We start from the raw sequence: 21,108 nt of genomic DNA, 5'->3' as shown, positions 1-21,108 counted from the left end.
TGCTGGTGGTTTCCCTGTTCTGTGCTGGCTTCCCCTCCACCCTCAATCTATACCATTTCATGGAACAGCCTAGTTATCCCATAACTTTTTATGTAGTTTCTGCAGTTTATTTCATCCTTTCTCCCTTCTTGTCCATCATGCTTTCCCTGAAAAATTCTCCTTCATCTTTCAAAAGTCAGTTCAGAAGCAACCTCCTTGTTATGGATTTTCTGCCACTAGAAAGCAGTAGGTATCCTACCTGGTTCCCCTAAAATACTGGCACCCAAGCCTGGGGTGGGGATGTTGGGGTGTGGGGCTGGAGATTAAGATGAGCTCCCCCATTTTCATGGGTCTCCTCCCTAGGAAGCAGAACCACAGTCTGAACTGTGGGCTCCTTGAAGCTTCATCTCACCAGTGCTTGTACCTCAGCCCACAGCACAGCAAGGACCCTAAGAGACCTTCACCTGAAGCATGTTGAGTGAACAGATGTGAAATGCAGAAAATTTCAGAAGCCCTAGAAGCATGAGACTTTTAGGGTGGGGAAGGTAGGTAAATGGTAGAGCATCGGCCTAACATATGTGAGACCCTGGGTTCAAAGCCTAGGGCAGGGGAGAAAGGGAAAAAGAAGGAGAGAGAGAGAGAGGAAGAGAGAGAGACTTTCCTCTCAAAATCAATCCCAAGAAACTTATGTTAAGCCACACTACTATTCAGAACCCTGACCTCAACATCATTCCCTCCATGCATTCCTACGACATGACATTGTACTTGGTTAAAAATACCACTTTCTTCCCAGATTTGCAAAGGACACACAGAAGGAAAAGTTAGTTATGTGCTCCCTACAGAATGGGCACCAGTGGCAGGGAAAGGAAGGACAGCAGAACCTCCAAGATGTTAGTGAAGGCACTGGCATACAAAACAATGGATCATAACCATAAGGGAGGCTCCAGCACTATGTCAGCTACTTATGTATAGAGGGGAGGGGAAGGAAATCGAAAAAGAATGAAGATGTGCTATGTATGTGTGCTAACTCCACACTAAGAATGTACTACAACATGTATTAAACATTAGGTACTGCAAACATGTACTAAAGAATAGCTTTATTGGGGGCATAGAGAGGAGCCCTGTTCCACCCTTCTAGAATCTGAAGCAACAGAGTGAAACGTCCTGGAGCACAAACTGGAGCCACACTGGTGCCAGCACAGCTCCCAGCACAGCATAATACAGGAATGAATCACAATATGAATTTAAAACAGAGGAATAAAGGAATAAATAGTTGGATGTTTTAGAGACCTTTAGTTATAACATAATATCTCTTCTCCCTTTCTTTCTCAGTAATAAAACCTACGATTTTTACTTGGCCAAGTGACAGCACAGAAAAGATTGTGCACACATTTCCAGCCTCCCTTACAGTTTGGTAGCCCACAGCTATTAAGCTCTGGTCAAAAGGAGGCAAACCAAAGTGGTATGTGAAAACTCCTAGAGGTATCCATAAAGATACCTTCCTTCCTTCCTACTGTCTGGAAAGAGATAGCTGCAGCTTCAGCAGCAGCCCTGGATTCTGATAAGAATCACAACCCGGAAAAAAGAGGGAGAAAATCCCAAGTCTCTGACAAACTTATGGATCTGCCATGCCAGGATTGGAAAAATACTGAAATATTTTTGTGAGATAGTGAGACCTTATTTATTTAACTGGAATTTTTTTGCTGGGATACAGCAATAAGTTTCTAACTAATAAAATGCCTAACAAGTGAACAACTTTAGCAAAACAGGGCACTCTTGATACAACATATTAGTGTAACACTGTAAGAAACACATACTTATTCATAGATCTCTACTGCCTTCTTTCAAGAAAGGTTAATTGCTCCTAATTTTGTGGTACCTAAATTTATTCTTTCCAGTAGAAATAGTATCACACAATGAGTGCTCTTGACTACCACGGTTTTGTGAAACAGTTCTCAGGGCTCTTTCCAAGATGTCACAGTCTTGTACAAACAATTGAAAGCAAAATTGACCCCCTGCATTTAAAAATTTCAGCGAGACCAATAAAATTCACAATTACCCACTATTTATCTCTCTCTTAACCTTTTGCAACAATTTTCCAGATGCCATTAGTCTGCATATTTTCTGAGTTGAGTTATTAAGGGATCACAAATGATCCACTGTAGAATATTCTATCTTTACAATTAAGAAGGCCACACCACACAATAAAAATAGCCATTGAAATGTTCCAGTCTGAAGCCGTGGGCTAACTGGCATTACTCAGATAAGGCTTGTGGGTTTTTTTTTTATTTCTTTTCATTCCTCTGATATGATTTCATCAATAAATCAATAAAGGTATTGTCTGTTCTCATAGGTTTTGTTGGAAAGTTCTGGGGAGATTCTCAAGAGTCAACATGTTGCTGACCTCAATTTCAAGACGCAGTTGCCAACCAAAGCGGTACATAAATAGATGTTGCCAGAAAATATAAACCATAATAATATGAATAGTGCACACAAAGTGTTGTTTTAGCCTGAAGTACATAGTAATAATTTGTTAATTTAGGTTTATGCTCTATATACCAATCCTACAAATTGTGTTATTAAAAACATCATGCTAAACATTCTACACCAAAAAAAAAATTTGTTGAAATGATTTCATTTTCTCCCATAAAACCTAATGATTTATTATTAATGGGAACAATCATCGCACCAGGACTCTCTTCAAGAACCAAGTAATTACTCTGTGTGTGCGATTTACACAAAGAAGTACTTACTATCTTATCCACAGCTTGTGAATTTCTATGAGGTCCCTTATTTATCCATCCTTTTCTCTAAGTTTTAAAAAGTGGAGTTAAAGAGAATCAAAGAACAGCGGAGCTGGAAAGATACTTCCAGATCTTCAAGTTCAAAGCCCCATTTTAGCATTGGAGAAACAAACTAGAAAGGTTCAGCACCCTACTCATGTAAAACATTTTGTAAAAGCTGAGCTAGAATTAGATAAAATCCAGGCTCCAAACTCTTGGACCAATGCTCTTTCTAAGGCAGATCCAAGTTTACTTATAGATGGGTCAATTGATGCGATGTTTCTATTCAGTAGCTATGTTACCGTGATATTTATTTAAAGGGTTTTTTGTCACTTTAGGATATTTTATTGAATATCACCCTAAAATTAGAATAATAAAAAGAACAATTCTTGAAAGGTCTTGGCCTGTGTACTAAAAAGCTGGATCTTTTTTTTTATTGCTTTCTCTTTCTTACGTTCCAGTTTCCCCTATCACAGTTTTCATTTTTTTTTAACAGTTTCTAGTATATGTAGTTAATATAGTTATACAGCTAGCTTCTATTTGTTCCTCAAAAAGAATGTTTTGTGCTAACATTGTTTAGACAAGATATCAAGGCTCTATTCTATACTCTGAATAACTACTAGGAAGACAACAATACATAATATATCAACTATTGTAACTGTCCTAATAAGGACTTTTGAAACTTGGTTTCATTGGGTTTTTTTTCTCTTTAAAATAAAAAAAAAACTTTAAATTTTTAAAAGCAGGATCATACATTTAACAGACTGAACCCTGCTGGTTTATTTGTACTGCTTTGAGTGGTGCTATGAAAGCCTGCAATATATTCCAAAAGCTTCCAGATATCAGACTAATAGCAAATTTTCCATGTACTAGAAACACAGTAACTAACTTGGGTATTACCGAATGCCATGTGAGATAACACAAGTGGTACCAAGTTCACCTTAATTAGAGAAATCACATCTTCCACTAATATTTTTTATTTTATTTCCTCTAAGAAACTCCAATGTGAACCCTTTATTCAGCCATGTTGAATCCCTGGTATTACTAATATTTTATGCGAGGTAAATTGTCATTTTTGTAGAATGTCAGCATCTTTAGGCTGTACCCATTGTCTTTAGTACCCATCTTCTGATTATGACAAACAAAAATGCCTCCAAATATTGCAAATATCCCTGGAAAGTGAGACCTCTCTTCCCCACTCACTGAGAACCGCTGGTTTATTTAAACCAAGTAGTTTAGGAATTATTAATTTGAGAAAGGTTGCTCAGCAACTTACCAATGGGATCTGGGAAATGCTTGTCAGATAATAGATTATATTCATCTTCTGAGGTTAATACCTTGCCACCAGCTGGAAGAATTCGACTTTTAGGAACAGCTCCTTTTTGATAGGCCTGGGAAGAAAATGCACAAATAAAAATTGTCCTCATTTGGATTTCTGGAAAATATCAGAAAGATTAAAAGTGGATACATATACCCAGATGTAGCAATTCTCTACACTATGTTACTGAGTTAAAGCCATTTATTCCAAAAATAAGTTTATTAGGAATGCTACTTGCAAGGTATCTAGTACTTCTATGTGACTGTCACAGGACAAATCAGAGTTCTTAATCTCAGGAAGATTTCTCAGTATGTTCTCAAATGGGGAATCTCAGTAACATCTAGTTAGTTTGCATCATATTTACCACTTCAGCACTAGTGCCCAAGTCATTCTGATAACCACAAGGGTGATCAGCATAAAAATGATGCACAAAATGGTTGGTGACTGATGTAGGCCAGGTATGATGATTAATGATGCTGTGGAACATGCACTTGTAATGATGGTTACCATAGATTTTCATCAAAAATATTAATGTGTTGCTATGGCAAAAATATGTCACTACTTTGCCCTCAGAAATTAATGCTTTGCAGTGAAACAATTGAGAGAAAAGTAGTTTTGTGACATCAGAACAAATTCTGGCCAGCAGACAAAAAGCTCTCTGAGAAACTTAAAAAGAAGCACAGGGCATTTGCTGAAGTCATTATGTAGACACCCCCAACCCCGCCCGAACCGCAGAAAAGATAAAATTAAGTAAGTGCATCTGATGGGAAGGCTTATTTCCAGACAAAAATTTTAAACTAACAATCTCAGGGCAAACTGACAAGAAACTGTGGGACTCAAAATCTTGAGTGTACTCTTGAGAATAACTAAAATAACGTTGATCTAGGCAACAAATTTAGATTCTCATAAACAGTCTGTATTAGTAAGATAGTGACTGAAGAGATCCAAATAAATCACTCTCAAATATCCAAGAGGCTTGTTTCCACACTTGCAAGAACTACCAATCAAATGCTCAAACACAGCAGGGACTCAGAGTTTAACAGAGAATCTAAATTTGTGTGATTTTGAGAAAGTTTAGGTGCAATTTGATTCAGATCAGTCTCAAATATGAATTGTTATTAGAAACAAGCCTCAATATTAGCTTTTATAAACATGATGTCACTTAATCTTCTAAACAGCACTATAAATTAAGTACTGTCTGCATTTTACAAGTGAGAAAAATGAAGATCCAAGAGGCTGAATAACTTGTCAATTGTCTGTCAGTGAGTAGGTAACAAATCAGGATTCATGCTCATGTCTGTAGGAAGGAGGAACTTACTATCAAATGAGAATACTATAATGTTCCTGCTTAATTACCAGCAAAATTGGACTCTCAGTAAAATAATATGCAATTAATAAGTCCTTAATGTATAAATCTTACATGCAAATTTTAAAAATACTTCTATAAGTTAAAAAACAGGTTTTTTATTAAAGCTAAGCAATTATAGCAAAGTACATGGACTTTTCCTTTAAATACCCAAGTGAGTTTTTAAAAATATTTGGCTATTCTTAAATTTAGTCATCATATCTTAACAACCTAAACATGCTGTTGAAAATAATGAGCAAAGAAAGCAAGGGATATAAAGCATAAGTTGCAAGTTCAGGGAGTAAGTTTTTAAAAGTGAAGAGAGAAAGAAACACTAAAATTTGATTAACAGAAAATGCAGTTAGTGTCAAACATACCAGCACAGTCTTCATGAATATTTACTCCCAATTACTTAGAAATAATCATATCAACAACTGCTCTATACTGGGATCAACCACAGGCTAAGCATATCAATGCATTCATTTACTGAATTCTCACAATAGCACCATGACAAAGGGTTATACCACCTTCTAGATGAGAACACTGAGGCTCAAGGAGATTCATAACTTTGGCAAGGACACTCATATACCAGTTGGCAAAGATGTAATTAAAAGCCCCTGGTACTAACTATTACACAGCACTGCTTCTACTCAAGCTTCCCTGAAAAGACATTGTAAAGGACCATGGAGAATATAAGATTATTTCTTATCTCTACCAATATTATTTGTATTATATTTGGTAATTTGTTTCTGGGCACAAATTATGTGTTGAATGAAATTCTAATATAGTCAAGCAGAGAAACCACTAGTTCATTCAGTGTTGAAGAAAGTAAGTCTGTTTAGGAAAGACCTTGAGCTTTGTCTGGCAGCCTGCAAAACAAGTTTGCACTGTATTTTATTCCAAATTTTCATCAGAAATGGGAAGGAAGTACATGGTCTGTCAGCCGGAAGGTTCCTCCAAATGGTTTAGCATCAGAGGGATCACTCAGACTACTCCACAAAGTGTCCCCTGGTTACCTCAAACTCAAGAGTCAACAGAGCAGAGTTTACAATCTGTTATGATCTTTAACTGATAAATCAAACTTTTCATTTCCAGGGAAACTGACCATCTATGTAGATTAAAACTGTGCACAGTATGAAATCTGGAATGAACCCTGGAAGCATTTGACCTAATTCTCTATTTTAATAGAGGGCCCAAGACACTGTTACTTGTCCACTTCTAGTCAGTGACACAGTGACCTAAACTTCACTCTTTCAAATGCACTGCCAATGTCCTTTCTCTTATATCATATTACCTCCTACAAGGTAAAAAAGAATCAACTCTCAGGTGCTAGATGCTTTACATATATTATTTCATTTCTCTACATTAAAAAATAATAATAACCAGGGAAAAAGTGAAAAAAATCCTTAAGGATAGGTGGCATAAAGGATGTGGAGTGGTTTAATTCCTAGGAATACAGCCAGTTCAGTCACAACCTTCCTGAATAACTAACTCCTCAGCCTTCTATCCTATTACAGGATTAATAACGAGAAGATATGGAGAGCAGAGAAGGAAAGACATTAGGGTAACCTAACTGATAACAGGCAAGACTCCTATCCCAAACCAATCAGTCAGCATGACCTTCTATTTTCACTCACCTGCCACCACGTATTCCAGTCCTGTCCACTAGAGAGTAAGCATTTGTCCATCACTGGCTATTTACCAGAAATAGAATAGATATTCCAAGAATAACTGCTCACTGCAATGAGTGAGGGCTTACTGAAGCAGTGAGTGGCCAAGGAAAGGACATGCCAATCAACCAAGTCAATTTGATAAGAATACCGCAAGAACCAATGATAACAAGGATGCATCTTACCTCTTTGCTATCATAGCTTTCCACAGAAAAATCATTTTTAATCACAACGTATCTGTCCTTCCACTTCTTTATGTCTTCTGCAAACTGTGAGATCTCTGCTTCATATAACACAGTTCCGGGTTCCAGTGGCGGCTTAAAGAAGACAATATAATTAACACAAACTTCGTTACCGTAATGCTATTCATTATTTCAAAGACTATTTAGGGGATCCTGGTGAAATTGTTGTTTCCTTCTTTTTTCCATAATTTCCCTTTCCAACTCCTTTGACCAAATGCAAGTATCTGTACTAGAGTATTTTTATTGTTTTCATTTTCTTCTGGTATACTCTAGGTACAGAAGCATAGAGTAGAAAAGATTATAGTAATAAGGTTTGTGCTTTGTTTTTCATGTGGCACTTGATAAACGCTCAGTAAACTATGAAAAAGGAAAGTGTGCACATCTACCCAGCTCCCTGACAAACCTCAGAGTTAATTCTGAAAAGTAGACCACTAACAATTCGCTCCCCCTCTTTAGCACACCATCAGGCATACTTCAAATGACAAAGTTCCAAAGGCTTTTCCCCACAGCCATGGGGACACAGGCGATTAACACCATTCATCCACGCCTTCCTCAAGGAAACCACACCGGGTTAAAGAACAAGGAAAGAGGCATCAAGCCATTAAATCTCAGTTCTGCCTCCTTATTTAAAAGGCTAAGCATCTCTCATTAACTTTGTTATATGTGCTGTAGGAAAATTTCCAGGAGATTTCTAATTAGGTCTTTGATAGGGTTTATTTACTGCATGACAATAACTTGCATATTGTCTTACTGTATAATATCCATATTATTTCAAAATACAGGAATGGGTCTCTTAGACATGTCACTGAATTTATACATATTTCTTCAAAATTAAAAAAAATCACAGTGCCTTCAGAAACCTATCTCTGTGCAAAAAATTTACATGAACCATACAGAGAAGATAGGCCTATTTCTGCACAGGAATCAAACTCACAACCTTATGCTTGCCAGGCAGGCACTGTGCCAGTGAGCAATTATATTCTCAGCCAAAGAGGCCTATTTCTTTCAAGAACTGTCTGAGGGCTAAAATAAATTTTCTTCCTAATTTCAGTACTTAAAGTCTGTTCTGACAGATAATGAGGCAGTTTCCTATCTGACCTCATTAAAAGAGAAGAAAGGACCTCACTTTCTCTAAATGAAACTATGGTGTAAACTGAACTTACAGCTCTTACGTGCACTTTTCTCAAACTTAGGCCACTTAATCAACGGGTAAGCTCATTAAAAATGTGCTTCAACCTAGACTTACTCTACCACATTCTCGGAGGGAATGTATTAGAATTTGCATTTTTAACAAGCTCTCTTAAATTTGAGTCACAGTTTAATAGGGGAAATAGTTATTCCTGTACACCTGTGCTACTAAATCTACTAGTTAACCTCTGAGAAGTATTAGATTCGCTCATCACTTACTCCTTTTTGAAGCCCCTTCTTCATTTACCTTGTGATACATTACACTGTCCTGATTTTTCTCCTATTCCTCAGCTGTTCCTTAGTCCATATGGCTGGATCCTTCTCCTCTCTCTTATCTCCAAATGATGAGGGGGTTAGGACACTGCTTCTTTTCTCTGTTACAATTCTCTTCCAAGCATACCATCTGGCTTTACTATTGGTTACAGGCTAACATTCCTAAATTTGTATTTTCCAGCCTCAGTTTCTCTACTGAACTCAGGATCAGAATATCTGTTATGGTTCATCAAAAATACCTCCCAAAGGTTCATGGGTTAGAGATGGACTGTGTGCGCATGAGAGCGCTATTCTCATCAGCAGATTAATTAATCCATTTATGAGTTCTTAGCTGAATATGTTACTGGAAGTGGGGCCTGTGTGGAGGAAGTAAGTTTCTGCAGGAGAAACCTGAAAGAGTATGTTCCTGATCATGAGCCCCTTCCCCTCTCTCTGGCTCTTCCTCACTCTCTTTGTTCGCTGGCTGCCAGGTTGTAAGCAGCATTCCTCCGCCATGATGTTTCTGTCTTGAGCCCATCAATCATGGACTGAAACCTTTAAAACCATAAGCTAAGGTAAATCTTTTCTCCTTTAACTTGTATGTGTTGAGTATTTTGTCCCAGCCATGGAACACTGACAAATACAGCATTCAACTGCCTGTTCAGCATTTCCACAGGTGTTTGTTGAACACATATTGCAAACTTTAACGTGGCAGCACTAAAGTCATGATTCTTATTTATCTCTGATTCTACCTTCTGACTAGAAAGCAACTCCGTTCACTTATTTACTCAGGTTAAAGATTAAGTAACCATCACTGATTTCTCTCCTCTTAACTCATAGCAATTTCTATAGCTCTATCATAAATATCTCTTCTCTTAACCACTACCCCACTACCACCCTACCATCCTAGTCCAATTCACCATTACCTTTCTCCTTTCTCCTAACCTGATGCATTATCCTCTTTGTCAGTTTTGTGAAAGTTAATTAATCTAACACAGTAAAAAACAATACATTAAGAGGTTCAAGGAGAAAATCACCTTGATCAGTGAACAAAATAAAAATGTCCATAGCAGCTAGGCACAGTGACACAGGCCTATAGTCCCATATTCCCAGCTAGGCAGGAGGCCGAGGTGAGAGAACTAGTCAAGCCCAGGAGACCAGGCAACCAGGGCAAGACCTCATCTAAAAAAAAACATTGTCCATAGCAGCACAAGACACAGAAAAAAACTGACTTTTTTAAAAGCTGCACTTTACTACAACAATGTAAATTTCCTGATATCAAAGCATCAATGAGGAAAAAAAAACCAAATGAAATGGAATGATGCTAGTTTTCTTTTTTATATGGATTGTACTATCCCCAAGACATCACATATATTCCAACTTTTAGGCAAATAGACATTTTTGAGTATGAAGTGATGTCAAAGCAGATTTTTTAACTGCCATTCCAGTAATTGTTCATTTATGAAATATTATAAACTACAAAAGTTCCTTCCACAGGAGAAACACATGGACCACATGTTTATTGTTACCTTGGTCTTCAGAAATTGTGATGTCAGATCTCTTTGTTGTTCAACTTCACTGCGCACATGGTTGCAGAAAGCCACTGAGTACTGCCGACTGTAGTAGGGACTGAAGTTTTTAATAGCAGCTTCAGTTTTCCCTGGAAAAATATAAAAATTGGAATTCTGAATTATAGCGTACCTCACAAAGGGACGTCTTATCTGCATAATCATATAAACATCCTTCCCATCTCTGTAACTCTCTGTGTCCCAAGGATTTGTTACCAACCTGTGTTCCCTGAGAACTTGTCACCTGCCACAGGTGACTGGACCTCTCCCTCCTCTTCTGGCATTATCCCCAGAGACTTCGGGGAACCTAGGGACTATCCATCCAATAGCAAAAGGATTTCTCTTCATTGTACATTGTACCCACGGCCATGGCAATAAACTCAACTACTCTTCTAATCCTTCTAAAATTAATCTACCTCACTCTCTCTCCACTTCGGTCTGCTCACTATTCCCTCTCAACTGCCAGACATCCAACACCCCCTACCCAACAACAATCCCAGATCTACCCTTTAAACTTATGTATCTGACCCACAGTCCTGGGGAAAACTAAGTTTCCTCTTGCTGTGTTTCTGTTCTTCTGGTTTAAAAGACTTTTGTGATTCAAAGCATTGCATGATTTCAATGAGGAGGAAGGGAAACTGTGGTGAATGATATGGAGTCCTGGATTAAAATCTCACTTCTATTCGTGAGACAGAAATCAGCTATCGGGACCTCAGCTGAGTCACTCAGCTCTCCCCACTCCAGCTTCCCTGACTTGATGGGAGATGCTCACTGCTCCCAACTTGTCTCTATGTGACATGAAGAATAATCCTGAAGGTACAGCGGCTTCACAGTAGTGACTGGCACTATAACACAGCCTCCCACATCAGACGCAAATTAAGCTGAGTGTCCACAGCACTGTGGAAGCAGGAGGCCTGGAGTTGGAGGGAGAGTTAGTCTTTTCCAAGCCCTGCTTAGGTCTGGGTAATATGAGGGATGAACACATGGGAGAGAAAGAGCAAAAAACATATGCTATCAAGCAGATTAGAAATCTTCCCAACATTTCAAGTACTTGATACAGAATACAGAAATAAACACAAGTTTCACCATTAGTGTTGACAAGCAAGTGAGCCTATGAAATAAATACATAACATTCCAAAATATTTTTCAATGCTTCATGTGAATTTAGCACACTTTTTCAAATTTGAGATTATAGTCAACAGAAAATACTAAAATATAACAAGATATTTTAAACCTATAATGAATGCAAACATTTCAGAAATAAGTGAAGAATTGTAACCATGTATATTGAGATGCTCAATAAAGAGAACCTTGATCCTGTTTATGTTTACAAAATCAAATTCAAAAACATTCAAAGCATATGATGATGCCTTCTATAGACAGAGAATAACACTTTTGCTGAGGTATTTCAGTCTTATAATTGGGATAAAGGGGAATTCTTTCATATTCCCCTAATAAAATGACATTTGCTGCTCATGTTTATGGGCTTTAGTAATTATTACTTTTAAGGTCCTGGCAGACCCACTAATAGTAGATTCTGTAGAAGTGCAAATAAAAGCCCCTATAATTTGAATCAGGAATGTTTTTGCTTGCTCTGTGTTTATAGTATTACAATTAATCAGCATTTGCATAATGCTTTAATATACTCAGGCTTTATACCCATCTGATTAGTTATTAGTTTATTAGCCTTTATTAAATTGCATAAGTAGTAAAATACTTTATCCTTGTCTGTAATTTTCTTACAGAAGAATGAAGTATCTTTGAGAATTCCCACAACGAAAATGAGTCTCAATTTACTAAAACATATAAATGATTAATAATAAAATGTGCCCTGTAATTCCAACTAATCACTGTTTGGATTGTCAGTAGAGCAGCAGGTTAATTGCTGATGCTAGTTTTTCATTCTTGCAAGCACTTGGAATCAAATGAAAGAAGGTGGTTGTCATTTTACAATGAACTGTGCAAAGCTTTTAAAGCTAGTCTGCAGCATCACCACTCCTCCCCCAAGGACACGCTGCTTCTACAGAGGTGCTATGATGCCACATTACCTTCTAATGTACAAGAAAAAAGCTTCTGTGGTTAAAATATCTATATAGAGTGCCATCAACTCATCATTCCCGAGGTAGCACTTATAAAGAAAGGGTCACAGCTTTCTTAGTCATTGTAATTAACCTAATGGCTAGTTCAAAATGTGAATAAAATAACTAACATCACAAGTTCTAGGGATAAAAGGATTTAAAACTATTCTCCATTGTATTTCGATTTTACATTAAATCTATCTGAACCCAGAAAAAGGACTCTAGAATCAGATAAACATGGTTTCAGTCCCCTCTTTACTACTTGACCAGCTGTGGAACTTTATAAGTTAGTTTTTCTTCCTTCTTATATATAAAGTGAAGACAGCAGAAGCAACACATAGGGATATGGTAACAATTACATAAAATAATAAAGTGTCCAGTGCTATAGCTGGAATACAGAAGTGTTCAATAATTGGTAGTAATTAAAATCATGATCATAATGGTGATGATGGTTCTAAGAGACTGGCCTCAAGCTGAGCTAACAAATTAAGAACTCACAAAGCAAGTTGTCAATCATCACTCTTGAACTGGAAACAGCATAATCTGCTGCATACCAAGTAGCCACCTACTCTGGTAGGCTCAAAACAAATACAACCTCCATCTCCACAGACTGTTCCAGTACAAGAGGCACTGAATTAAGATTAACTAAATAAAACATTAGCATTAATGAGCTGAGGGCAAAAAATCATGAGTTAATAGCTGTATTACATTGAGCCTCTCTGAGCATCAACTTTGTCAACTGTAACATAGGGAACAGAGGATTTTTTGAGGAGTAAATAAAATTTTTATTTTATTTGTAAAGAAGCGTCTAGTGCAGTGCCTGACTACACATTAGTTGGCCAATAAACTTTGACCATAATTTAATATCCTACAGTAAAATATTCAAATCAACAAGTCAGCTCACGAAAGCCACATAAAATAAACTTGGCAAAAACAAGACTGCTTTTCACAGTTTTCAAGATTTGTGAATACTAAATTTCTTTCATTCCCCTGCCCCCAAATTTAGTATAACATCCACTTTCCTATTTGTAAAACACAGTGCCTGGTGTTCCTTGAGAAGGTTGTTACTGAATAACAGAAAGACTAGAACAAATGGAAGGACTTCTTCTGCATTTTGGTATGTGCATTTTGGCATTTTGACACAGGAATATTTCTTCAAATCTACTCAACTATAACATATTCTGGACACATGGTTCAATTCATGTGACCAAGCTCCTTCTGATCCCCTCAGAATAATCCTCACTAAACTCAAGAACCTCCTTCAACACCTCTACCTACAAAACTTACCTGCACTTCACTTTGTAAAAATAAGAAAAAGTACCTGCTGGGCCTTTGTACACCCAGGTTTAAAAACCTGGCACTTTTAATTCTCCTCCGCTCCTATGTTCAATCATCAGATCCTGTCATTTCTCTTTCTATAATATCTCCTGAATCCATCTCAACCATCATACCTTCTATGAAGGTTTTATTATCTCTCAACAATTGAAAAAAAAAAAAAACGCTTAATCTGTCCTACATCAGTATTACAGCATGGTGGAAAATTTTAACTAGATCTCAGCTCTGAAACAGGAACAAAAAAGTCAAAAGCAGAGTGGAAGACAGAATGCAAGAGCTGACACACAGATCCTGGATGCACGTGGGAAAGAAGCCACATGGCGCTAAGAAGATTCTGAGAAAGGCTGGAGTCTGGGACTGATGGGGTACAACAGAAGAAGCCACAACTAAGCTGTCTGCCTTTGTCCCACCCAAGATGACTCAGGTACAAATTACCAAGGCCCAGGCGTTAAAGTGAGGAACCATCCTTCAGAACCAAGTCATATCCTGCTAGGGAACCCTTGAAAGTCATAAGGAGACATAAACCTCACTAGCCATACAGAAATAGGCCTATAGATGATGATTTGCCAGGTTTCATTTGACACAGTGCTGCCAGCCTACATCAACATATTCATAAAATTCCCTTAAGAGTTCCCTGCAGGGTGGAGTAGGAACTCTCACCTCGCACTAAAAGGAATGGCCCCAGTTGTCAGTATTTCCCAGTTCTTACCCTCAAACTGAAGCTGCTTATTCTTTTGGATCTCTATGCATAACCAGCCTTCTCTCTTTTTTTTCTTTATTGCCTATCAACCACTTTCAGACTCTTCAAGCCCAGATGACAATCCCAACCCCAAAAACAAGTTTTTTTGGATCATTCCAGCTGCAAACAATCATACCTTCTTTTGCATTCTCACAAAACTTTGCACCACTTTTGCTACAGCTGTTTAAATATGGCTTATCTCTCCTCCAAGGGCATACTGTATTTACATAATCATCAAATATTTGCTGAATGAGTGAAAGAAAAGTTGAGTAAATATTCAAAACTAAAGCAAATTACAATGCATTGTAATAATGAAATCCATACCTATGTTCCCAGAAAAGGAGAAAATAGTTTTCAGCTGAATATTTACTATTCAAAATATATACTCTCAAAGCCCAATACATATTTGTATATCACGCCTACTTAAAACCTACATGAAATCTCAAGAACCAGAATTTGTACATTTTCTCATTCTAGAAGATTCTCTTAAAACCAGCTCCCAGCCCTATAGCAGTTCAACTTAATTCCCCTATTTATCAAAAGTCCTTCCTGAAAGATACTATGCATAGTAGATTATCCCTGGTTCCTCATTATTCCCAGTGTGACAACTCTGAAATATTCTAAAAGCTTCCCTAATTAATACAGATTTCTCTGTATTTCATTTACCTTCCAAAAATGCTCACAACACAAGATATAAAAAATCCAAACACTATTTTCCTATACTTTTCTTCTGATATTTTTAAATAAAGACTGTTGTATTTTTATTTGATATTATCTACTTAACATTTCATCTTTATTTTCCCTATGATGTGACTTTTCAGTTATTATGTTTCTATTGTTATAATGAAGGGAAAAAAACTTTAAATAATTATTTAACCAAGTTGATATTTCCTGGGAGTTGAGGCAACTCCACCTGTAAGAGATCAACCAAGCCTTTGGCACAGTTTCTTAAAAATTTCTGAGGTTTCGGGTGAAGATTCAAGGGAATAAAACAAGGTCCTCTAAAAATAAAATATCTTAAGAATTATAAACTAACATACAATACTTACTGTTGTTTTTTTCTTCAATTTTAAAAGTTTAAAAGTTTTGATGAATTATAGCATTAGCTGTAAACTCAGGTTGCTACGCACTTAGGGTGGAGAAGCTGGAAATCCCAATTCACAACACAGAGGTACAAAAATCTAATTACATCGAATAATGTCCAAGGACTCTCTTTTTCTTCCAGTAAATCCCTTAGAGAATAAGGGTAAGTTGGATTCTCCATAATTGAACTAAAGCATGAGTGTGTGTTGTGTGCACATGCATGCATGTATTTCTAAAGCACATTTATTATAGGTGCTTGAGTGACAGATTTTTGAACAGCATCTACTAGGAAAAGGCAAAATGATTCATGAGCAGCCTTAATTCCTACAGATTCTGCTGCCTCCCTTGGAGGAACTCCATCTCAAGTTAACAATAAAAGACATGTAAACCAACTTACATTCTCCAAGATTTACTTTGGATATTAATCCACAAAGAGAAACAAACAGTACTTATGCCTCCAAGTACATTAAATTTACATTAAGTACACATTAAATATATTAAAGTCACATCACAACCTCCCAGGGCTCAGCAAGCAACTGGATAAAATCAGACATGTTCAGAAACAAACAATAGAACACAGTTTTCTGGTTTCCCAAACTCTCCGTCACAGCAATTCAAAACTGAGTAAAGCTTATGATGAACTTGCCCTCGTTAGAGACCTTGACTTTCTCACAGGCTAATCTAAGAAGCAAAGCTAGCATCTTTCATAAGTCCTTCAAAGGCACTTAACGTGCAACATAAAGGAGTGAGCAACAGCTCCAGTAGATAAGCAGAAGCAAAAACATCATTTTCTGCCAGTGATCATAGTCACTGAAATAAATTAAGGTTCCATCTGCACGGCATAACTGTAGAACAATACCCCCACAAGGTAATATGAGTAAAAGAATGGAAGAAGGCATTGAAGGAGGACAAGCAGGCTTCAATTCCGATTACCTTAGTCTATAAACAATAAAAACTCCACTCTGTCCAGCTTTTCCAGATTTAGAAAAACCTGGAAGAGATTTATAGAACTATAAGGACTTGAATCTGGATTCCTCTAAGTAGACAGGAAAAAGAAAAAAACCTCACCAAAAACTCTAAATAGTGCTGTTTAGATAATTCCAGGTTCTTTATAGTTATGCCTTTTCCTATGGAAATTACTCTAATAAATGTATCAGGACCTCATAACACTGGCTCTGCTTGAAGTCCATGCCTAACAGGTGAAATTCACTTCTGACTAGACCATACATGCAACCAGAGGATTAAATGTAAAGCAGAATTGTAATAACTGAGACTACTTTCCACAATCCACTTAAGCTGGGCATGTAGGAGGCTGAGGCAGGAAAATTGCCACAAGTTCCAGATCAGCCTGGGTGCCATGTGAGTTCAAGCCTGAACTACATAGCAAGACCCTGTCTCAAAAAAATAAAAACAGAAACTACTGTTCATTTGGATAGTAGAACACATACACACACCAATGCTAATCGCAACCAATTTCCAAATATTGCTGAAATATTTTCAGACTTCCAGATCTGGATGGGAATCATGATGGTCATTTCCAATGCTCACCTATTTTCAAATAAAGAGATGAATTGGTCCAACATCACAAAATTAGTAATAGAACACTCTGTAGTTTTCCTGTCTACTAATCCATCATTGATTCCCTGGAGGAATCTAAACTTTTTCATTAATGAAGGAATTAAGCAATCTTTGGTAATAAAAATCATAATGTCAAGAAGCCTTGTAAAATGACTTTAAATTTGAATTTTAAAAATGCAATGATTAATTTTATATGTTAACCTGACTGGACGACTAGATATTCCCACATTTGGTAAAACATTACCCTGGGCATCTCTAGTATTTAAATTAGAAGATTGAGTAGATTATCCTACCTAATGCAGGTGGACTTCATCCAACCAGGTAAAGTCCTGTATAGAACAAATGGCCTAAGTAAGATAGAATTTCATCCTTTCTGATACCTTGAAGTCAGTCACTGGTCTTTCCTAGCTTTTGGACACAGACTGGAATATTGGTCCTTCATGGATCTCCAGCTTTTAAGCCTTTCAACTAGAAGCACACTATTAGCCCTTCTAGGCCTCTGGCTTGCCAAATGCAAATTGTGGGACTTACAGCCTCCATAATTACATGAGCCACTCTCTCTCTCTCTCTCTCTCTCTCTCTCTCTCTCTCTCTCTCTCTCTGCCTGTCTCTGTCTCCCTCTTTGTCTCTCTCTGTCTCTCTCTCTCTCTCTCACACACACACATAGACACACACACCACATTCCATTGGCTCTATTTCTCTGGAGAACCTTGACCAATACATGAGTTCCAATACAATTAATCAATCTATTTCATTTAACATGTATTAAAATGTTGGATCAATAACAAGCTAAAAGCAAGGCAAATGTGTAGCATTTCCATGTAATGGATTGAAAAATATACCAGAATTAGCATACCAGTGTTTCAGCATACACAAAATGTACGGAATCTGCGTTTAAGACTTTCCAGCAAGTGATCTATGAAAGACAGTAAAAGCATCGGGTTCAGCTTCATCTAAGTTGGCAGAGGTTGGCAGCAGGCAGGCAGGCACCTAGCAAAGCTCTGGACACCAAGGAAACCAGTTGACTTTATCAGATTACCTCTTAATCCTACCCAGGTGTTCCAATTAAGTGGCATCACCGTCTCAATTAAAGCTGCAGTCTTTGCTGGCTAATGCCTTAAGAGTCCCCGGGAAATGCATTAATTAAGTAGATTTTATTATCTACTGACTAAAAATTCACTTTGGACAAAGTTGAGGTTAAGAGAGACTGCTATGGATCAGCTCCATTATCGACATGCTATCTGAAGTGCTTTGAAGAAAGTCTGTCTGGTCTCTGCTCTGTTTCTAACTTTAGCAACAGGAAAGATATGTTGAGCTACAGACCCCTAATAACAAGGGTTTTTTGTATGTGTGGTTTCTTTAATTATGAGATATTTCAAATGTGAAGAACAACAACGCTAAATAAAATGTTAACACCATGTCATATTTACCTCAAAGAGTTTTTAAAAATACGATAGTACAGCTACATTTTTATGTTCTTCTACCGTATGGTGAAACCAATGTTTATTCCTATAAATTCTTTAGATTCTTAGAACATAGGAAGTATGACAAAAAAATTATGTGAATTTAAATTTTTAAAAATTATTATAGTACATCAGGAATGGTGGCACAGTTTTATAATCCCAGCACTCAGGAGGTGGAGGCAGGAGGATTGCTATGCGTTCCAGTCCATCCTGGATTACATAGTAAGTCCAAGACCCGCCTGAACTACCTAGTAAGACTCTGTCTCAAAGAAAAAAAACCCACAGGAAAAGAAATTATTGCAGTGAAAGACACACTGCCATTAATCCCCTTTAATATACCCCACTCCCTATTTCAAACATACTTATCCCATTGTTTTTGCCACTTTCCAAAGTAGTTCGGAAGTCCTTTGTTGTGTCTTTTGTAGTTGCCTCAATGTTTTATATTGACTCAGAATGTCAAACAAAAACATACAGTGTGTTCACCTCCACATTATTCACTGGATCTGGAAAGGTTAAACTTCTGGCTCTTCTCCAAAGTCAAAATGTCCATGAAAGGTATGCACCTTTTGAATCACTTTAGGACATCAGGCAGCCAGGACAGCATTAGCAAAAGACCCTCAACAAAAGTCTTCAAGAACTGCTTCAGTAAGTGTGTTCGGAATGAGGGGAAGTGTTCTGTGGGAGATTAACGACATGTCTTTTACTGTAATAATATTTTTATTTTAAATATTTGTCATATTTTATCATATGCATCCATACATAATTAACAGTATTTTATGCATATTTTCAAAGTTGACTCTCACTCTATAACTTGCTTTCTTTAAAAAAATAAATTCTTAGTTTTATATTTAAATGTTCATTAGCCTTTTTATATTGGTTTCTGCAAAGCAGAGCATGATGGTACATGCCTCCCAGCAGCCTGAGGCAGGAGGATTGCCATGAGTTCAAGGCAGTCTAGACTACATAGTGAGTTCAAGGCCAGTCTGAACTACATAGCAAGACACTGCCAAAAAACCTAGGGAAAAATGTTATATATTAGTTTCACCATCCCCGGTTCTTATTAGTTTTTTATTTTTATTTTTATTCAGATTTTCCATGCATAATGGTCACATTCATCATGAGAAATGTGCACCTGTCAATAACATCTTAATTCTTTCTTTGCCCATTCCCTCTCCTCCCCTCAGCCCTTCTTCCCCTCCCCACTTACAAAAGCTCTATTTCCATCTCTTCTTCCATTTTTTTAAAAACCTCTTTTCCCTTGCTTCCTTGTTTCCTGCATCCCTCCCTTATTTCCTTTCCCATTTGAACAAGTTCTTCCTGCTTCCCAATGTCGTCCTCCATTTTGCTCCTATGGCTTGCTTTTTGATTCACATTCTGGTATGTGTACATATAAATATACATGCATACATCATATATATACACATTGTATATTCTTAATTCTAGTTTACTCATTTTAACTGCTACCTATAATTCTAACAGGGCAATTTATTTCCTTGTTGGTAAGTCCCTCACTTTAATCTCTTTTTGCTCTTACAACTGACGCTGATGTGAACATTAGTTTCTATATCTCCTGGTATATATGAGTCTTTTTAGAGTGTGTGTCTAGAATACTGGGGAAAATTGTGCCAAGCTGCTTCACAGAGTGACTGTGTAATGCATATCCCACCAGTAAAGTGGTAGAGACGCCCATCCTTAGCAACTCTTAGTATTGTCCTATCTACTATTTTTGACAGGTTAAAAATAATGGCCTAATTGCATGTCTAGTAATAGTGAAGATGAATTCATACCCTCTTCCCATACATCATGCTCATACTGACATGTGAGCATTGTTTATGAATTTTAGGTGCGAATCTTTCTCATGTATAAACATTGCAAATAGTTTTCTCACTTGATGACTTGTGTTTTCACTTCAATTCTACTACTCTCTTGAACAAAAATTCTCACATTCAATGAAGTCAAATTTAACTAGTGTCTGAACTAGGAAATCTTTGCTCTTTTATTCATGATGATAGTCACATCTGTTCTTCTAAAAGTGTTTTCTGCATGAAAATATTTTACAAACAAGAGTTTATCTTTTATGTAGAATACGATTTAGTAGTCCCTGTTTTTTCATATAGATACCTATGCAGGTATTGCCAATGTAAATCAAGTTTCTGTAATGTGAATGGATTGTTTTGAGCTCTTTATTCTGTTCCAATGACAATTGTTGATCCCTGTACTATTAATGCCACACTATCTCAATTATACTGTTAGAATAATTTCTGGTATCTGGAGAGGCAAGTCTTTTATTTGATTCTTTAAATCTGTCTATATATTCTCCACCCAATGTTCTTCCAGATGAATTCAGGATCATTTATGTTAGGTCTCATGGAAAAATAAGGTTTGTGTTTTTATTACAAATAACAATATGCTGATCATGAAGCTGACAACTTTATGATATGTAGCTTGCCCCTACAGTACTTATGTGCAAACTAGGGAGGCAGATGC

General features: G+C 37.1%; 1 protein-coding gene across 1 annotated transcript in view; it reads right to left on the bottom strand.

Moving 5' to 3' along the window:
* Window positions 1-21,108, bottom strand: part of Niban1 (niban apoptosis regulator 1) — a 154,138-nt gene that overhangs the window by 69,831 nt on the left and 63,199 nt on the right. The window contains exons 2-4 of the mRNA XM_063240293.1: window positions 10,307-10,437; window positions 7,281-7,412; window positions 4,039-4,153 (exon numbers count right to left, since the gene is read on the bottom strand). Coding sequence (XP_063096363.1) covers window positions 4,039-4,153; window positions 7,281-7,412; window positions 10,307-10,437 — 378 coding nt within the window. The remainder of the gene's footprint in view (window positions 1-4,038; window positions 4,154-7,280; window positions 7,413-10,306; window positions 10,438-21,108) is intronic.

This window comes from Cavia porcellus, unplaced genomic scaffold (genome assembly GCF_034190915.1).
Source record: "Cavia porcellus strain 051 isolate PalLab524CR breed Dunkin Hartley unplaced genomic scaffold, mCavPor4.1 scaffold_29, whole genome shotgun sequence".
Classification (NCBI taxonomy): domain Eukaryota; kingdom Metazoa; phylum Chordata; class Mammalia; order Rodentia; family Caviidae; genus Cavia; species Cavia porcellus.
This window is presented reverse-complemented; position numbering and strand designations above follow the sequence as displayed.